We start from the raw sequence: 14,566 nt of genomic DNA on the forward strand, positions 1-14,566 counted from the left end.
GAATCCTCCCCTACCGGATGTTTCGTGTGTTATCTTCTGGCAGCAAGCACGAGCAACACACCACTGCATATATCTGGCGGGGATTATTGCGTTAATGTTGGAAAGGAAAATAAACAGCACCAGTTCATGCTTTCAAGCACATTTGCGAACGAACGGATAAGTTGCAATTTGGAAGGGAAATTGTTTGAGGAAAAATAAACATAATCTCACTATTTGGGATGGTGATTGACAAGAGATAAACCCTTTTCTCACTGTATATTATTAACTATAATGGAATTGCTTGAGCATAGAAAGAAAATGGCCAAATATATGTTGGTATTGAAATTATTAAACGGCCACTTTGACGTTCTTTCTATCTTAAGTAAAATCAATCTTACGGCTCCTAGCACATCTCTAAGCTACATACAGTTGCTGGCAGTTGAATTACAGCGAAAGAGTACGGTACTATTGACCCTGTGGTTCAAATGGCTAGAGCCTTGAACAAAATGTATCATGTGATCGACTTTAACTATTCCATGTTCAGTGTTAAAATACGTCTACGTGCCCTTTATGGCTTATGATTTATGTGCTTAACTATTTGCGTCATGTTTGTTATGCGTTATTTTGTTACGCGTAGTTTGCTTCATCTGTCTTGTAGCCCTCTCGAGCTAGAAGACTAAATAGTAATAAATAAACAAACAAAAAAATTATAATTAACACATTTATTTTTATTCGAACGAAACCTATATTTATTCAAGCTTATGCTTATCTACATATTAGTTTACGAAATATAGCATAAGTGTATACTAATAACAGCAATAAAAGCATCAAGCAACAAATTAGAGATAATCGTCGCGATCTGTGCCTAGTTGTTGTTCCTAAGTTTCTCGGCGAAAAAAAAAAAACTTCATGGTTCATCAATTTTTTTGTAATTTTTTGTAATGTCCTTCCCTGGGTCTTGCTGTGGCTAAAACTCTTGAAGAAAAAATTCCAACACATTTCAATAAATTTCATGCAGCTTAAATATAACTGTTTCTACCTGTTTTGAAAGATCGGATTCAAAGAGCTGATCGCTATAGACTGTAAAATAATCATTACTTATAGTCTATGGCACACATTAAATTACCATCGGAGATCATATGAAATTTTAAAAATTAAAGCTTTGAAACAATTAAAACTTTTAAAATTTGTTTTGTTTGTAAGTTAAGGAATAAAAGTGTTAAATTTTCCAATTGTTTTTATTTTTTTATATTAGATAATGTCTTAATTTTTTTTTCTTTTCGATAGCTCCATATATTACGCTCGATTATAAACTGCATCAAATCTGTTTCAATCCTTACTTTAGTAAATTCACTCATCTCTACATTAAATGGGCTCTTTCCAACATTTTTCAAATTTTGTTATAGCGAAAGTAACACGCATAGAATAATAGTCATTGGGATCATACTTTCTGCAATGGCTATCAAAAAGCTTTTTGTTTAAAATATTCTTATTGTGCTTTAAGTACATTAACAATGACGTAATAAGACGCACTGATTACTTCTTATTTAAAGGCTTAGAAAAACAATTCTAGATCAATTTCTGCTAAACAAGATTCACGTAAATTTACAACTGCACCGGAAAGTCCGTGATCGTCTGTCAATTGTTTTATTCTATAAATTCGAGACCTATTCTTCCGACTACTCCATTCATGATTGTCCCGATCCATTTAAAATTCTATCAATTCAATGTGTATGATGCGCTACTTACATCTGGTTCTTCGATGATACTACATATCCTTATCCTTACACACCAAAGCAGATCCCAAGGACCTGCTGTGTGTCGGTGGATGCGCTCGATACACAAGAGCATAACGAGCGTTTTAGTGCAGTGCTATAAAAGATCAGGTAGTGCAGGTCCGGCCGCGATCGCTTGAAGGGTGGGAAACTCCACACGGCACCGGTGGACATAACCGTGGGAATGAATGAAGTTCGGTGAGGACTTTCCCGAAACGGAACCGCAACCAGGCACCAGCATTGCCGGCACTGGCAGATTCTCACGTTTTCCAGCCCGGTCCCGTGACAAACATGAAGTGCGCCTGGTGGGAGAGAAAAAACGAACAAATTTATGCAAAACATACGGCTGGCCCACGACGGCAAAGGATGCTGCCGCCTACAGGTACTGCACGCCAAGGACTGTTTGGTACGGTTTGGGCGATAATACCTCTTCAAATATGGTGAACATATGGTGGCAGACAAATTGCCATGCACGATTGCCGTACAATGCCGTTTTGCTCGATTGCATCAACACAGGATGGGTTGTTTGTGAGTTGTAGTAGCAACCATTTACGGAGTATTGGACAAACTATATATGCGTAAAATAGAATATGAAAGAAATGAAGAAATGTTAAATAAATTCAAATCGTTGCATATTTACAGCTATCTCGAATTAAAACCCCCTACTGGCCCATAGGGTCGTCTGATCGACTTTTCGTTGCCTATGGAAAATTGCAAATGGGCGTTTCGCCATTACTGCCCTCCACGATGGACGTCCACCGGTGGCTGATGCGTTAAGTGTGCAAAGTTCCCCGAGAAAGCAAACAGTTTCCATTTCCTCTCATCCATTCATCGTTGTTCCTCTTTGTTTTTCTTTCTCCTTGCATCGCATGCACCGCCCATAATTCACACCGATCGCGTGCTTACTCCTGCATCCGGGGTGTGCATTTTCACCTGCGAGAGGCATCGTCCTGGTCCTGAACCTGACGTTCGCGCAGCGTACCAACACCGGATGGCAATTACACTTTGGCCAGTGGCCAAGCAAGGTGCACGACTGCAAAATCGTTTCCGTAAAGCACATCCTGCGTACGTGCCCGTTCGCGTATCCGATCACCATTAGCACCGAATCAACAGTCCACGTTTGCACGCAGCAAGATGAAAGTCCTCCGGAAGCCGTGCGCTGACACGAACCAAAATATTTTGGGTAAGTTTTTGGGTGGCAGCATAGTTTGGCGGTGGTTTGTCTCAAGCACGTACCGCACGATCGTGTACGTGGGATCGTCTTAGCTTGACAGGACGCGCTTCGTTAGACGCGCGAGAAAGAGAATGGGGTAAATCAATCGTACAGGTTGGTGATGGACGGAAACAGAAGCATCGATGAAGATCTTTATGTGTGAGACCCAGTAAGCAGAAGAACAAAGACGGCACACGCACAAAAGAGCAAGATCGATCGAGGAGTGTGAATTGACGGAAGCATCAGGAAAACAGGGAACCTCCCGCATCTCGGTAGCATTGTCCGTTCAAGTAATTAGTGCTTTGGAAGTAGCATTATTTATTCGTGATTTAGCTGCAGGCTCCGAAACCCTTTTGTTTCGAGCATTTTATAGAAATTACCCAGCTGGATACGTGCAATGTGGTGTAAAGTGTAATTCAAAGCAAAACATTACCCTAGCGTACGCGTCATTCGTTAAATTCCATCGTTCCAGCGAACTGTTACAGTGATCGATTCTCATGATGCTATTTTAATGTGCCATTTTATTAGGTTTGTCCGCACGCTGTGCAATGAAGGAAAAAAGTAAAAATGCCGCTCGATCGCGACGAGAGAAGGAAAATGTGGAGTTCCTGGAGCTTGCAAAGTTGCTTCCACTCCCGAACGCCATCACGTCACAGCTCGACAAAGCGTCCATCATTCGATTAACCACTTCCTACCTTCGAATGAGAAAAATTTTTCCTGAAGGTGAGTTTAATGCTTCCAACGCGGAAGCTTTAGTGAAAATGTTAGAGTGTACTGAGGTGTGGATTTCTTTGTGCTAGGGCTAGGGACTGCTTGGGGCTCGGAACGGAATCCGTCCAACTTGCGTGATGCCACCATTAAAGAGCTCGGTTCGCATCTACTGCAAACGTTGGATGGCTTCATATTCGTCGTTGCACCCGATGGCAAAATCATGTACATCTCGGAAACAGCCTCGGTGCATCTCGGGCTAAGCCAGGTGGAGCTGACCGGAAACTCGATCTACGAGTATATCCACGCGTACGATCAAGAGGAAATGTCCGCGATACTAACGATGCAACAGCCTCTTCCATCCGATGCGTCACAAGCTGGTTCTTCATCCGCCGGTGTAAACCACTGCCCAAATGAACCCAACCGGCTCGGAATTCCTGATCAAATGTGTTCCACCAGTTTCCCTACAACATCTTCCGTGTGTAATGAGTTTTCGCAAACGGCCCCTCCAGGGAATCCCGTCTCTCAAGCACAATTTAATGTAGAACCTGCGGTTGTTAATCCACCACAAGATCATCGATTGCAAGTGCCACAGCAAAATTTGCATCAAAACAGCCATCGACACAGCTTCAGCCAGCAACAGCGATCGTATGTTATCGAACTTGAGCGTACTTTTTTCTTGCGAATGAGATGTGTACTGGCGAAACGTAATGCAGGACTAACGATGTCCGGGTATAAGGTAAGTCGCGGGTTGCAGAATATAGATTTCAAGCGATAGTATGTAGTCCGTATCACTACACCAAGAAACTCTAATTTCAGGTTATTCAGTGCTCGGGTTACTTGAAGGCTCGCGTCTTTCCCCATGAATCTCCAACCATGCAAGGACATTGCTGTGTGCAGAATCTTGGATTAGTTGCGGTCGGTCATTCGTTGTCACCGTCAGCAGCAACGGAGGTCAAGCTGCAGCAAAATATGTTCATGTTTCGATCCAGCCTGGATCTCAAGTTGATCTTTCTAGACGCTAAGTAAGTGACACTATTTGTATTTCAATAAAAGGGCAAATATTTCATGTCCATATTCTGTTGTTTTTTTTCTCCACCAGAGTCTCTCAGCTTACAGGGTACGAGCCGCAGGATTTGATAGAAAACACCCTTTATCAGTATGTTCACGCGGCGGATATTGTCCACATACGGCAGGCTCATCAGACTTGTAAGTGTTACCTTTGGCGAATGATCCTTAGCCCGTTTTCGACAGCTAACCAAAAGGCATCCATTCTTTGCAGTGTTACATAAAGGCCAAGTTACCACGAAGTACTTCCGGTTTCTCACGAAAGGAGGCGGATGGCGATGGATACAATCTTATGCAACGATCGTGCATAATACTCGTTCATCACGACCACATTGCATCGTCAGTGTGAACTACATGCTCAGGTAGGATTTCGCGCCATCGTGACTACGAGTAGGGGTATGCAAGCTGCTAAACCTAATGTAATTTGCATATCCAACGTTTCATTGCAGTGATATCGAAGTTCAAAATTTACTGCTGAACGACATTCAAGGCGCAGCGAGTGGATTGCGAACACACATAGATCGATCCCATTCGTCACCGATAGGAATTGTGAATGATCTAACCTACCATCATGTAGCCCATGCAGACTTCAACACTGAAACGCAGACACCTTGCCGTATCCAGCAAGCACCGGCACAGAAAACTCCCCACCAGGCAGTTCATAATGGGACGCTATTTCCGCCCACTCTACCACAACCTGCCAAAGAAACAACCGACAGCTTCCATCAGCTCCATCACACGCTAGACTCCAACGAGTGTATGATTGCGGAGTTGAATGAAAATGGTAAAGATGACACGTTTCTGTCAAACGATCTTTGTTACGATCAGTCGACGCAGTTCTCGAATCAAACGCATCTAAGCTATCCGTTCGAGGACACACAACCCTTTCCGTCGGTAGATTTTTTGGACCCATTTTACGAACAGTTTTACGCCACCTATGATGCGCATCCTTCGTCAGATCCTGAGCTGGTTCTTCGGTCTTCCTCGGTCAGTACAAGCGGCTCGGATACGACGTAAACCGATCCCGTTGGCCACACAACAAATCCAGTGCAAGTACGCCAGTGTGATCATTCCGTGAAAATCCACTCCCATGATCGTCCAATGTCTATTAATGTTAAGCGATGCACGTAATCATTGCGTCTTAGTTGATGATAGAAAAGCCATTAAAGAGATAAGTAGTTTTTACTTAAAGTAAGTAAGTATGTAAGTAATACTATGATGCTGATATAAACATAAAAATTGACACTATCACAAGAGCATCTGCAAAACATACTGTAGATAACATACATTGCTGTTTTTGCCATATTTTGAAGCAATTTTGCTATGAAACTCAAAAGAGAGATCTTATTTATGATAGGCAATTGAGAAAATGCATTTCACACGGAAAAAACGGAGCAAAAAGCAAGCCGAAAATTATTGTATCCCACAATCCGATGGAACCAGCATTCCAGAAGCATTCCATTCTTGAAGAACAGTCTATCTATCCGTGAACACAAGAACACGAGCAAAGCTTATCCAATATCTCTCAACGCAAGTGGGCGTCGAATGAATGGTGCATGAAATGGGAATATCACATCCTATGCTTTAGTTTTGTGGAGAATGTGCTATCGGGCGCATCCGACAAATTGTGAGTTCAATTGTGTGCGTTTCTCGACATAAGCTTCATTTTCAGTCACAGCGTGAAAATGTTCAAGAAAGGATTACCAATAGTGGCCTTCTTATTGGCATGGCATGTGGGAAATATTGGTTCGTACATGTGCTGAAGGAAAACTAGTTGAAATTTGAACGATTGATTGCTTGAAATATTCATTTCTATCAGCTACAATCGAGTGCGACCGGGAGCCAGCTTCCACGGAAGGAAAGCTGCTGAAGAAGCTGCTGTGTGGGAGATACGATAAATCACAACGACCAGTAAAGAATGACACCACTGTGATGGACATTCAATCGTCCATGTTTGTTCGAAACTACGACCTGGTACGCGACGTGCTCCAATGTCCTTACTTGTTTTTCACAGCCCGCTAACGCAAGGTGTGGATTTTGTTTGCATATAAAGTACACCACACAGCCAGCTCTGAGCTTGTACGTTTGGATGACGCTAACGTGGAAGGACGAATGGTTAACCTGGGATCGTTCGGAGTTCGATATGGAAAAGGTGATGATCGATTCCGACGAACTGTGGCAGCCCACACTCATCTCGTACACCGAGTAAGTAGAGAAGCCCGAAGGCAGAAATGCATTTTACTTAACGATCAATTTGCTATCTATATGTTTGTTTCAGCAAACAAGACGGAAGTATGAAATCGGCCTGCACCGACCATATGTGTGAAGTAAAATACAATGGAGAGGTCAATTGTATCCCTCCTTGTAAATACGGGGCTATTTGTAAGAACGATATTGCGAACTGGCCGTTTGACATACAGAACTGCTCCTTGATTATTGGCACACAGCTGGAGAAATCGACTGCTATTCGCTTTAACAATCCACCGAAAATGTCAACTTCCTTTGAGATGGATCACCCCGAATGGAAGTTACTTTCGAGTAATATTAGCACCGGTGATTTGTCCGAAAACTCCAACATAAGGGAAGCAGAGTACATTTTTGTTCTGGAGCGTCACGTAGCTATATATAGCGCTATTCTTACACCGGGAGTTTGTAAGCTAATAATTTGATTCGTCAACTGATATTGACCACTTTTAACTAATACGTTGAATTATTTTTTTTTCATTTCACTTCAATCGCAACCTTTCAAACCACGCATCTTTTCAGTGCTAATGGCGATTAGCCTGATTGTGCTCTGGATGAACAGCAGCAGTAACGAACGGTTGTACATTATTGGCGCAACCTGCATCGGAAATTTTTCCTACTTAGAGTACCTGTACTGGAAAGTTCCATCTCGCTCCGCGACAGTTCCAAAAATGCGTAATACGATCCGTTTCGATCGTTCCCGACTACGGTCGCTGGGAATCACTACATTTATATGTTTTGTTCAAACTTATCTACATTTGTTCTTTCTTTTATTTTCATATGCAGTGCTCTTCTTCAGAAATTTACTGGTTATCAACGTGTTTATGTTGATTTTTACAATCATTTTGAAGCAAACCGCTGCGCAGTCAAACCGCTCCGAGCGTTTTGTGGATAGACTGGTCTCTAAAATGGCATCTACAAGCTTTGGACGAGTGATTCTTCAAACCAATGAACCAGGCAATGTTAAAGAACCAGCAAGTACTAATTCACCGAATGGAAATGGTAAAGGTAATACGACCGGTTTAATGGTTGATGCACCAGATTACAACGTACAAATCGTAAGCACGGAGGAAATGCGCGTTAACCTGGCCAACGCATTTATGGACAGGATTGCATTTACTTTCTGTTTAATCTGTTACATTAGCATTCTCTGCAGCCTAATACCAGATGAAACTAATCTAAAGAAGTAAAAAAAGTAAAAACATTTACCAGTCTGGATTTTTTCAGTAATACTTTTTTTAAATTGTACATTTATTGCACATAGCATTCAATATGAAAAAAATGTACAACAAAATCAAATTCAATCTGGTTTCAATAAATAGAATTTGGATCACCCACGTTCCGCTGTTTGTTGTATATACGTCTCAAAACGAAATAGGATCAGCTTTGTGGTTTAAGGAAAAGTCTAGATGTTCTGTGCAAACTCACCATTACTACGACTCCTCCATAGTACCTTTAAACATATACGAACTGGAATTTTTGCTGTTGCACGTGCGAGTTATCATCAACTTAGAACAAATTATATGTATACGAAGCAAATATGAATTTCTCCCTGTGGAGTAAAACATCTATATAAAGGCGGTTAGTATGAAGAAATTCTATAATCATTATTTGTAATGTTTTTTTTTTTCTAACGGAAATGGCATTAATCGAAACATTTGTTAAATTTTGAATTATTCTCGATTTTAAACAATATCTTTTGTTATCGAAATAAGTACAGTTTGTCCATCTCCAACTCCAACTACAACACACTTATCGAGATGATTATCTAATTAAATTCTTGTTTTCAGTTGAAAAGTACTTCGCTTGCTTATATATTTTATCAGTCTGCTCAATCCTAGTAACCTAAAGGCTTAACGGTAAAATGGTCCACTAATGTAATTAAAAAAAATCCTTCCGAGTTTTAGGTCTTATATTACTCTGGGTGTGGTGCCGAGCTTCAACACTGATAGAATCGTTGAAAGTAGAGGAGGCGTCTAGAAACCTTTTATGGTTGAAAATTTGTAGAAGAACATATGACCTATCAATCTAGGTTTGTAGGCTTATACTTCAAGTGACGGAATAGTACAGAAGAGTCCAGAAAGCCTATCCTAATAGTCCCTAAATAAATAATAGTAATGTATTTCTTCATCTCTTTTCTGCGAAATTAGATGTAGTCTTCTATATTAGAACATCCCTAAGGGACACTATTAACATACTCAAAGGCTAACAATTTCTTTGTAAGCTCGACTATCTGGAGTCATATACCCTTCAATAAGTTGAGGTTGGTTTGTTTTCTCATGAAAACTACTACAATGTAAGAACACGAGAGTCGCTACAGTGCAATCAGAAAAATAAACGCTCTATTCTTCACTTCTCCGTTTACAAAATTATAAAGCGGCCTCTCTACTTTCTGCATTTAGTGTTGTAGCTCAGTACCACACGCGGTACGAAAAATGAATTGAAAACCGATTGTTAACAGATACGTTGTGCAATTGGTTATTGATAAATTGCCGTTTAAAACTGTATTTCTGCTTTGCGAAAAAAAAAACAAATGTTGAAAATATCAATTGAGTAAATGATTTTGGTTAGTAAGAATTTTTGAATCTGAGAGAAATTATGTAAATTACGATATCTGTGCTGTTCTTTGTATCGCAAATGTAAAAAGTCACAAGTGAGTAAATGGTTTACATAAAATTTCTTGAAGCCGAAGCCAAATTATGTCGCGTTGGTGATTGCTTTGTATATCTATTCAATAACGTTACCAGTAATTTCGAACCAATCTTTCACACGTCGTTTATCATTTGACGGATTGGAAGGTGACATTTGTGTTGCCAAATAATGTATGCGAAAATTTCGCATGATATTTACTCGAATGAGAACTATTGCAAAGTTTGTGTGAATAAGTTGACTTGAAAGGTTTCGTTACTTGATTAACAATATCAACAAACTCATCTTTCGCATCTTTGCTACAAATGAAAGTGTGGTAGCTCAACCATTGTTTTTTTTCCAGAGGAGAGTCGTGTTATTACAGATAACAGTCAGGCAACAAAAAGACGGCCATTACATTAAACGGCCAGGACAGTTTTTTTTCAAACTTAGTAAAATCTGTGTAGTTTCAATTCCAAGTTCGTTTATAAAATGGCTTCTATCATCGAATGTGAGCAAGAGCTCGCTTGTTTGGTAATATTTTTTGGCACTGAAGGTCTGCATATTCCTATCTAATAGAAATTATCTATTTTCAGAGTCGAGAAATAGATGAGCAGTTTGATGAAATTGAAGGTATTCTTTCATGGTTTTTGACCCAGAATAATATGAAGAGTACAATCAACAACATTTTGTCTATTGGTGAGTTGATTCTATGTTGCTCATGCTTGAAAGAACAAATATCAACAACCGATTAAAATCCATTCAATGTGTTCATAGATGAAATTGGTTTGCTGAAGGCAATGCAGATGGAGACAGCTAACAAAAAAAGCCAGTTTTTAGGGGCATCCACCTCATTACCGTGGGAAGAAGATATTTCGGAAAGTTTAAAGTCCTTGAGAATCCAAACAACTAGCGATGCCGATGAACTCGATAATATGTTCACACATATGGTATGTCGTATAACGCTCCTTATTCAAATCTATAAAAAAATGTTCAAATGCATATTCATACAGCGGTCTGGTGCAATTGGGGAAGAACTGGAGAAATGTCGCTCCGATATTCGTGAAGTTCGTAACAAAAAACATGCCTTACAGCAGAAGATAAATGAAAAAAAGAAATCTGTAAGCAAGGAAGAAATGGAAATGACTAGTTTCATTGATGGATTAAAAGACATGTTAAGGGATATTAGGTATGTGGTATATAGATCGAAGGTGGAAAAAATATATTGAACCTAGCATCTTTTTCAGAGCCTCCGTTTCAAGTCATCAACAAGAAGTACAAAAGTCCGATATGCTCAATGAAATGGATTACAACATACATATGGTGTCGGATATTTGCGAATAATTAACTGAATATATTCGTTTATTCTGTTAGCTTGGGATATGCGAGTAATCAATTTGTTCTTTTTACATAATCTTCCCTTTACTTATGACAAATAAATACATTTGTAATACTTTCTTATTCATTATATACATATAGAACATACTCATATGAACTTTGGTTTTCTTTCACGAATTGTGGGTCGTCAGTTAGTTGTGTCGAATTTGCGACTTTTAGTCTGAATATGGTGAAGTCTTTAACACTTTCCAAAGGCTTATCTAGCGCAAAGCACAGAAAATCAGCCGTAGGTCAAAAGGTTTGAGGCCAGGAGAGTCTCAAACTTTCTGACATGCGGCAGATGTTTTTTGCAGGATCTTCTCTGATAGTATTCAGCTGTCTTTGTTAAAGGCTACATAGACGGGTTCCTACAGGGTAAATCCTCTATAATTGTCACACTATATTCAATCTTTCTTCTTGCTAATATGTAATTGACACGCATTCTTATTCTACACCCTAATTGAGCCTAATAATACTGACTACCAAGGATTCTTCCACCACTACCTGATTGAGTAAAATCTCAAGCCAAGAAAGCCAAAAAAGACTCCCCAATAATAGTGCTTGTGCCACTAAAGTAGAAGATTATGATAATGATATTAATCACAAGGCATTGATTTGCTTGTTCATAACTTAGTACTTGATCATTTTTGCATTCCAGTGATTTCCCTCGATTCTTGGTTAGTTCATCCGCTATTACGATGGTACACCGCGCCTTTTTGTTGGATGGGTTTCCGGATTTCATCAATAATGAGTGGTAGTAGCTCCATGCTTAATGGTTAGGGCATGTGTTGAAGGTGTTAGACAGTGTACCGCAGTTCGGCACAAGGCGAAGAGAAGCCTAGCAAGCTTGTTGGCTGGGTCAAGTGAAACATGACCCGTCGGATGGAGATAGAGATCGGGAGAGAAAGAGAAAACTGGCAGGTAGAACCTCTAACGATTCTTTAAACTAATCTTTAAATTTCACTCCAAAGTATCCCATAGTAAAAGGACCTCTGGTCACCTACTTCTGCTCGGTAATTCGAAAAAAGATCTCCTTAGGTATGAAACATTTTCGGTGGCTTGTTATCTCTGATTCAAAATTTTTGATAGGTCGTTATGCATGCATTATTCTTAGATTCCGTTACCCTTCCCATTGTGCCCTTCTTGACTGTGATGACTAGTTTTGCTTCTCGTCTCACTAAGGTCGTATATGACTAAGGGTGTACCTGTGTTCTATGCTGCTGCTCGATTTGTTCAGTTTTAACGGTTTACAAACATTATTGCACAGTGGATGGTTAAAACATTAACGTTTCATAAGCAAAGCATTCATGTTAAACAATTAAAAACGTAAATGCTTACGTTTCGATTTATAAACGCATTAGTAAAGCAAGCATTCGTAACTGAAAAGAGTACAAACAAATAATTTCATATTGTAATACAGATCAATATTTATTTATTATTTTGTGTTCAAAGGCAATAAAAATTTCAAATAAACCAAGCGTCATTATATCCTCAATCGCTAATATACTTTTTCTTTTTATACTTATAAGTCCCTTCAACCTATTGTTAGAGTACTGCCTACTAAAATTGTATATGAAATGATCGTTTATCGAGAACTGGAACCCAATAAGTCTTTTCAAAATGATCTAAGCTGGAGCGGGATTCTGACCCCATTTCCATCGCGAGCAGTGGGCGTATTTTATAGTTGATAAAGGAAATCTCAACTCTACCATTATACCGACATCATGAATTTTATCTCAGTAATACATTGGGCTACGTTCATAACGGAGCTTTGCATTTAGAACGTTGTACAAACGGTTCATTGAAGTTTTGTGGCCTATTTGAAGTATGTGGAGTGTGAAGGGTGTTTTGCTGCTGTTGGTATTTTCTTGCCATCATAGCGGTAGGTTATCGTGTAATATTGTGCAGACTTTGTACAGACAATGAAACTTTCTGTTCAATATTACAGTCGCATTAAAGTGCGATGGCGAACCTTCCACCAAAGAGGGAATACTGCAGAAGAAACTATTCTGTTCTAATTATGACAAATCCGAACGCCCAGTGAAGGATCACAACACTGCAGTCAACATCTCGGCAACCTTGCATTTGCAAAACTACGACGTGGTATGATCCTGGTACTACTTCACCATATCCCTCATTAATCAGCCTTTATGTTCTTGTACTGATCTGTCCAAACACAAGAGCGAAAGGAAATCCACCTTGAACCTGTTCGTTTGGATGACCTTCATTTGGAGGGACGAATTCCTGTCATGGGACCGGGCGGAGTACGGAATAGACAAACTGATTGTGGATGCAACCGAATTGTGGCAACCAACTTTCATAGCGTTTCATAAGTAAGCAGATGGTGAGCTTTCGGTACCATCTTGAACAGCTTTAATACGATCTGATACTTTCCTCAACGACAGTCTCAAAAGTGGCAGCGGGGATACGGCATGTTCCGGCCATCGCTGTGAGGTAAACCAAACTGGACACGTACTCTGTGTGCCTCCCTGCCAGTACGAAGCACTCTGCATAAGTGATACGATGAATTGGCCGTTTGATAAGCTGAAATGCACCATGTTTCTGGGTGTTTGGCTAGAACACGTGGGACAAATTAACATTAGCAAAACATCAAATGTGTCACCCACTTACATTAACTTGCAGCACGCCGAATGGAAAATACAATCTGCGATCACACTGTACATTTTTTTGCCAGACAACACCAGCTATCCATCATTAGAATTTGTGTTCACCCTAGAGCGCCACACAGCGATCTATGGAGTGATATTGGCACCAGGGTTATGTAAGTCACGAATACCGTAAAATTTTCTTTTCGAGCTGCTTTTAAATCCTGCGACAAAATTAACATTTGAGTTGATGTTTTTAGTACTGCTTATAATCAATTTTGTCGTCCTGTGGATGAACAGCCGCAGCAACGAAAGATTGTACATTCTGTGTGCGACCTGTATGGCGCATTTTAGCTACATGGAGTACCTGTACTGGAGAGTGCCATACAATGGCGAGTCTGTCCCAACAACACGTAAGACAACCACAAGCGTTTCTCATGCACCATGCACCATGCATTCCAAACTGAAATTTGGCTTGGTTTTGTTTTTACATGCAGTTCTCTTTTTCCGGAACTCACTGATCATCAATGCGTTTATGTTGGCTTTCACCATCGTTCTTCGGCATGCGGAAACAAAACCAATCAATTCCGAACGCTGGGTGGATAAGCTGGCTCTCCGATGTGCTTCAACAAGCTTTGGACGTGTATTTCTTCAGGCCGATGATTTTAATGTAGCTAAAGAGCAAGAGGTAACCTCTGACGATGGTACGGGTAATGCAGACGACAATCGGTCGTCTAATGCTGACGGGGATACAGTTAATTTGGTGGTTGATACATCAGATAACACCGACCCCGCGACCCCAACTGAGCATATTGTTCGCCAGCATCACGTCGTAATAACGTTCATGGATAGGATGCTGTTTGTTGGTTGTGTGCTAAGTTACCCCACTATGCTCTACATTCTAATGCCGAATGCTAATATAATGTAGGGAACAAAATAAAATGTACTGCAAATAAATAAAATTATTC

General features: G+C 40.1%; 2 protein-coding genes across 2 annotated transcripts; both read left to right on the plus strand.

The window, feature by feature from the left end:
* The first annotated feature begins 3,515 nt into the window (after positions 1-3,515).
* LOC128724135 (protein single-minded-like) lies at positions 3,516-5,760 on the plus strand. The gene is made up of 7 exons (XM_053817899.1): positions 3,516-3,690; positions 3,768-4,025; positions 4,206-4,414; positions 4,495-4,700; positions 4,778-4,884; positions 4,958-5,105; positions 5,193-5,760. Exons 1-7 carry the CDS (start codon positions 3,516-3,518, stop codon positions 5,758-5,760), a joined length of 1,671 nt encoding a protein of 556 aa, XP_053673874.1.
* Positions 5,761-6,342: 582 nt separating this feature from the next.
* Positions 6,343-14,526, plus strand: LOC128724136 (neuronal acetylcholine receptor subunit beta-3-like). The gene is made up of 9 exons (XM_053817900.1): positions 6,343-6,370; positions 6,563-6,736; positions 6,813-6,948; positions 7,022-7,395; positions 12,941-13,095; positions 13,174-13,325; positions 13,398-13,774; positions 13,859-14,011; positions 14,096-14,526. Exons 1-9 carry the CDS (start codon positions 6,343-6,345, stop codon positions 14,524-14,526), a joined length of 1,980 nt encoding a protein of 659 aa, XP_053673875.1.
* The last annotated feature ends 40 nt before the right edge of the window (positions 14,527-14,566 follow it).

The sequence above is a fragment of the Anopheles nili genome, chromosome 3, assembly GCF_943737925.1.
Source record: "Anopheles nili chromosome 3, idAnoNiliSN_F5_01, whole genome shotgun sequence".
NCBI lineage: Eukaryota > Metazoa > Arthropoda > Insecta > Diptera > Culicidae > Anopheles > Anopheles nili.

Excerpts from the sequence above, each read along its gene's own strand:
- LOC128724135 (XM_053817899.1), top strand. The coding sequence starts at position 3,516 with ATGAAGGAAAAAAGTAAAAATGCCGCTCGATCGCGACGAGAGAAGGAA. Across the intron at positions 4,415-4,494 it reads TAACGATGTCCGGGTATAAG|GTTATTCAGTGCTCGGGTTA; the intron begins GTAAGTCGCGGG and ends CTCTAATTTCAG. Across the intron at positions 4,885-4,957 it reads ACGGCAGGCTCATCAGACTT|TGTTACATAAAGGCCAAGTT; the intron begins GTAAGTGTTACC and ends CATTCTTTGCAG.
- LOC128724136 (XM_053817900.1), top strand. The coding sequence starts at position 6,343 with ATGTGCTATCGGGCGCATCCGACAAATT. Across the intron at positions 7,396-12,940 it reads TATTCTTACACCGGGAGTTT|TCGCATTAAAGTGCGATGGC; the intron begins GTAAGCTAATAA and ends TCAATATTACAG. Across the intron at positions 13,775-13,858 it reads GATATTGGCACCAGGGTTAT|TACTGCTTATAATCAATTTT; the intron begins GTAAGTCACGAA and ends TGATGTTTTTAG.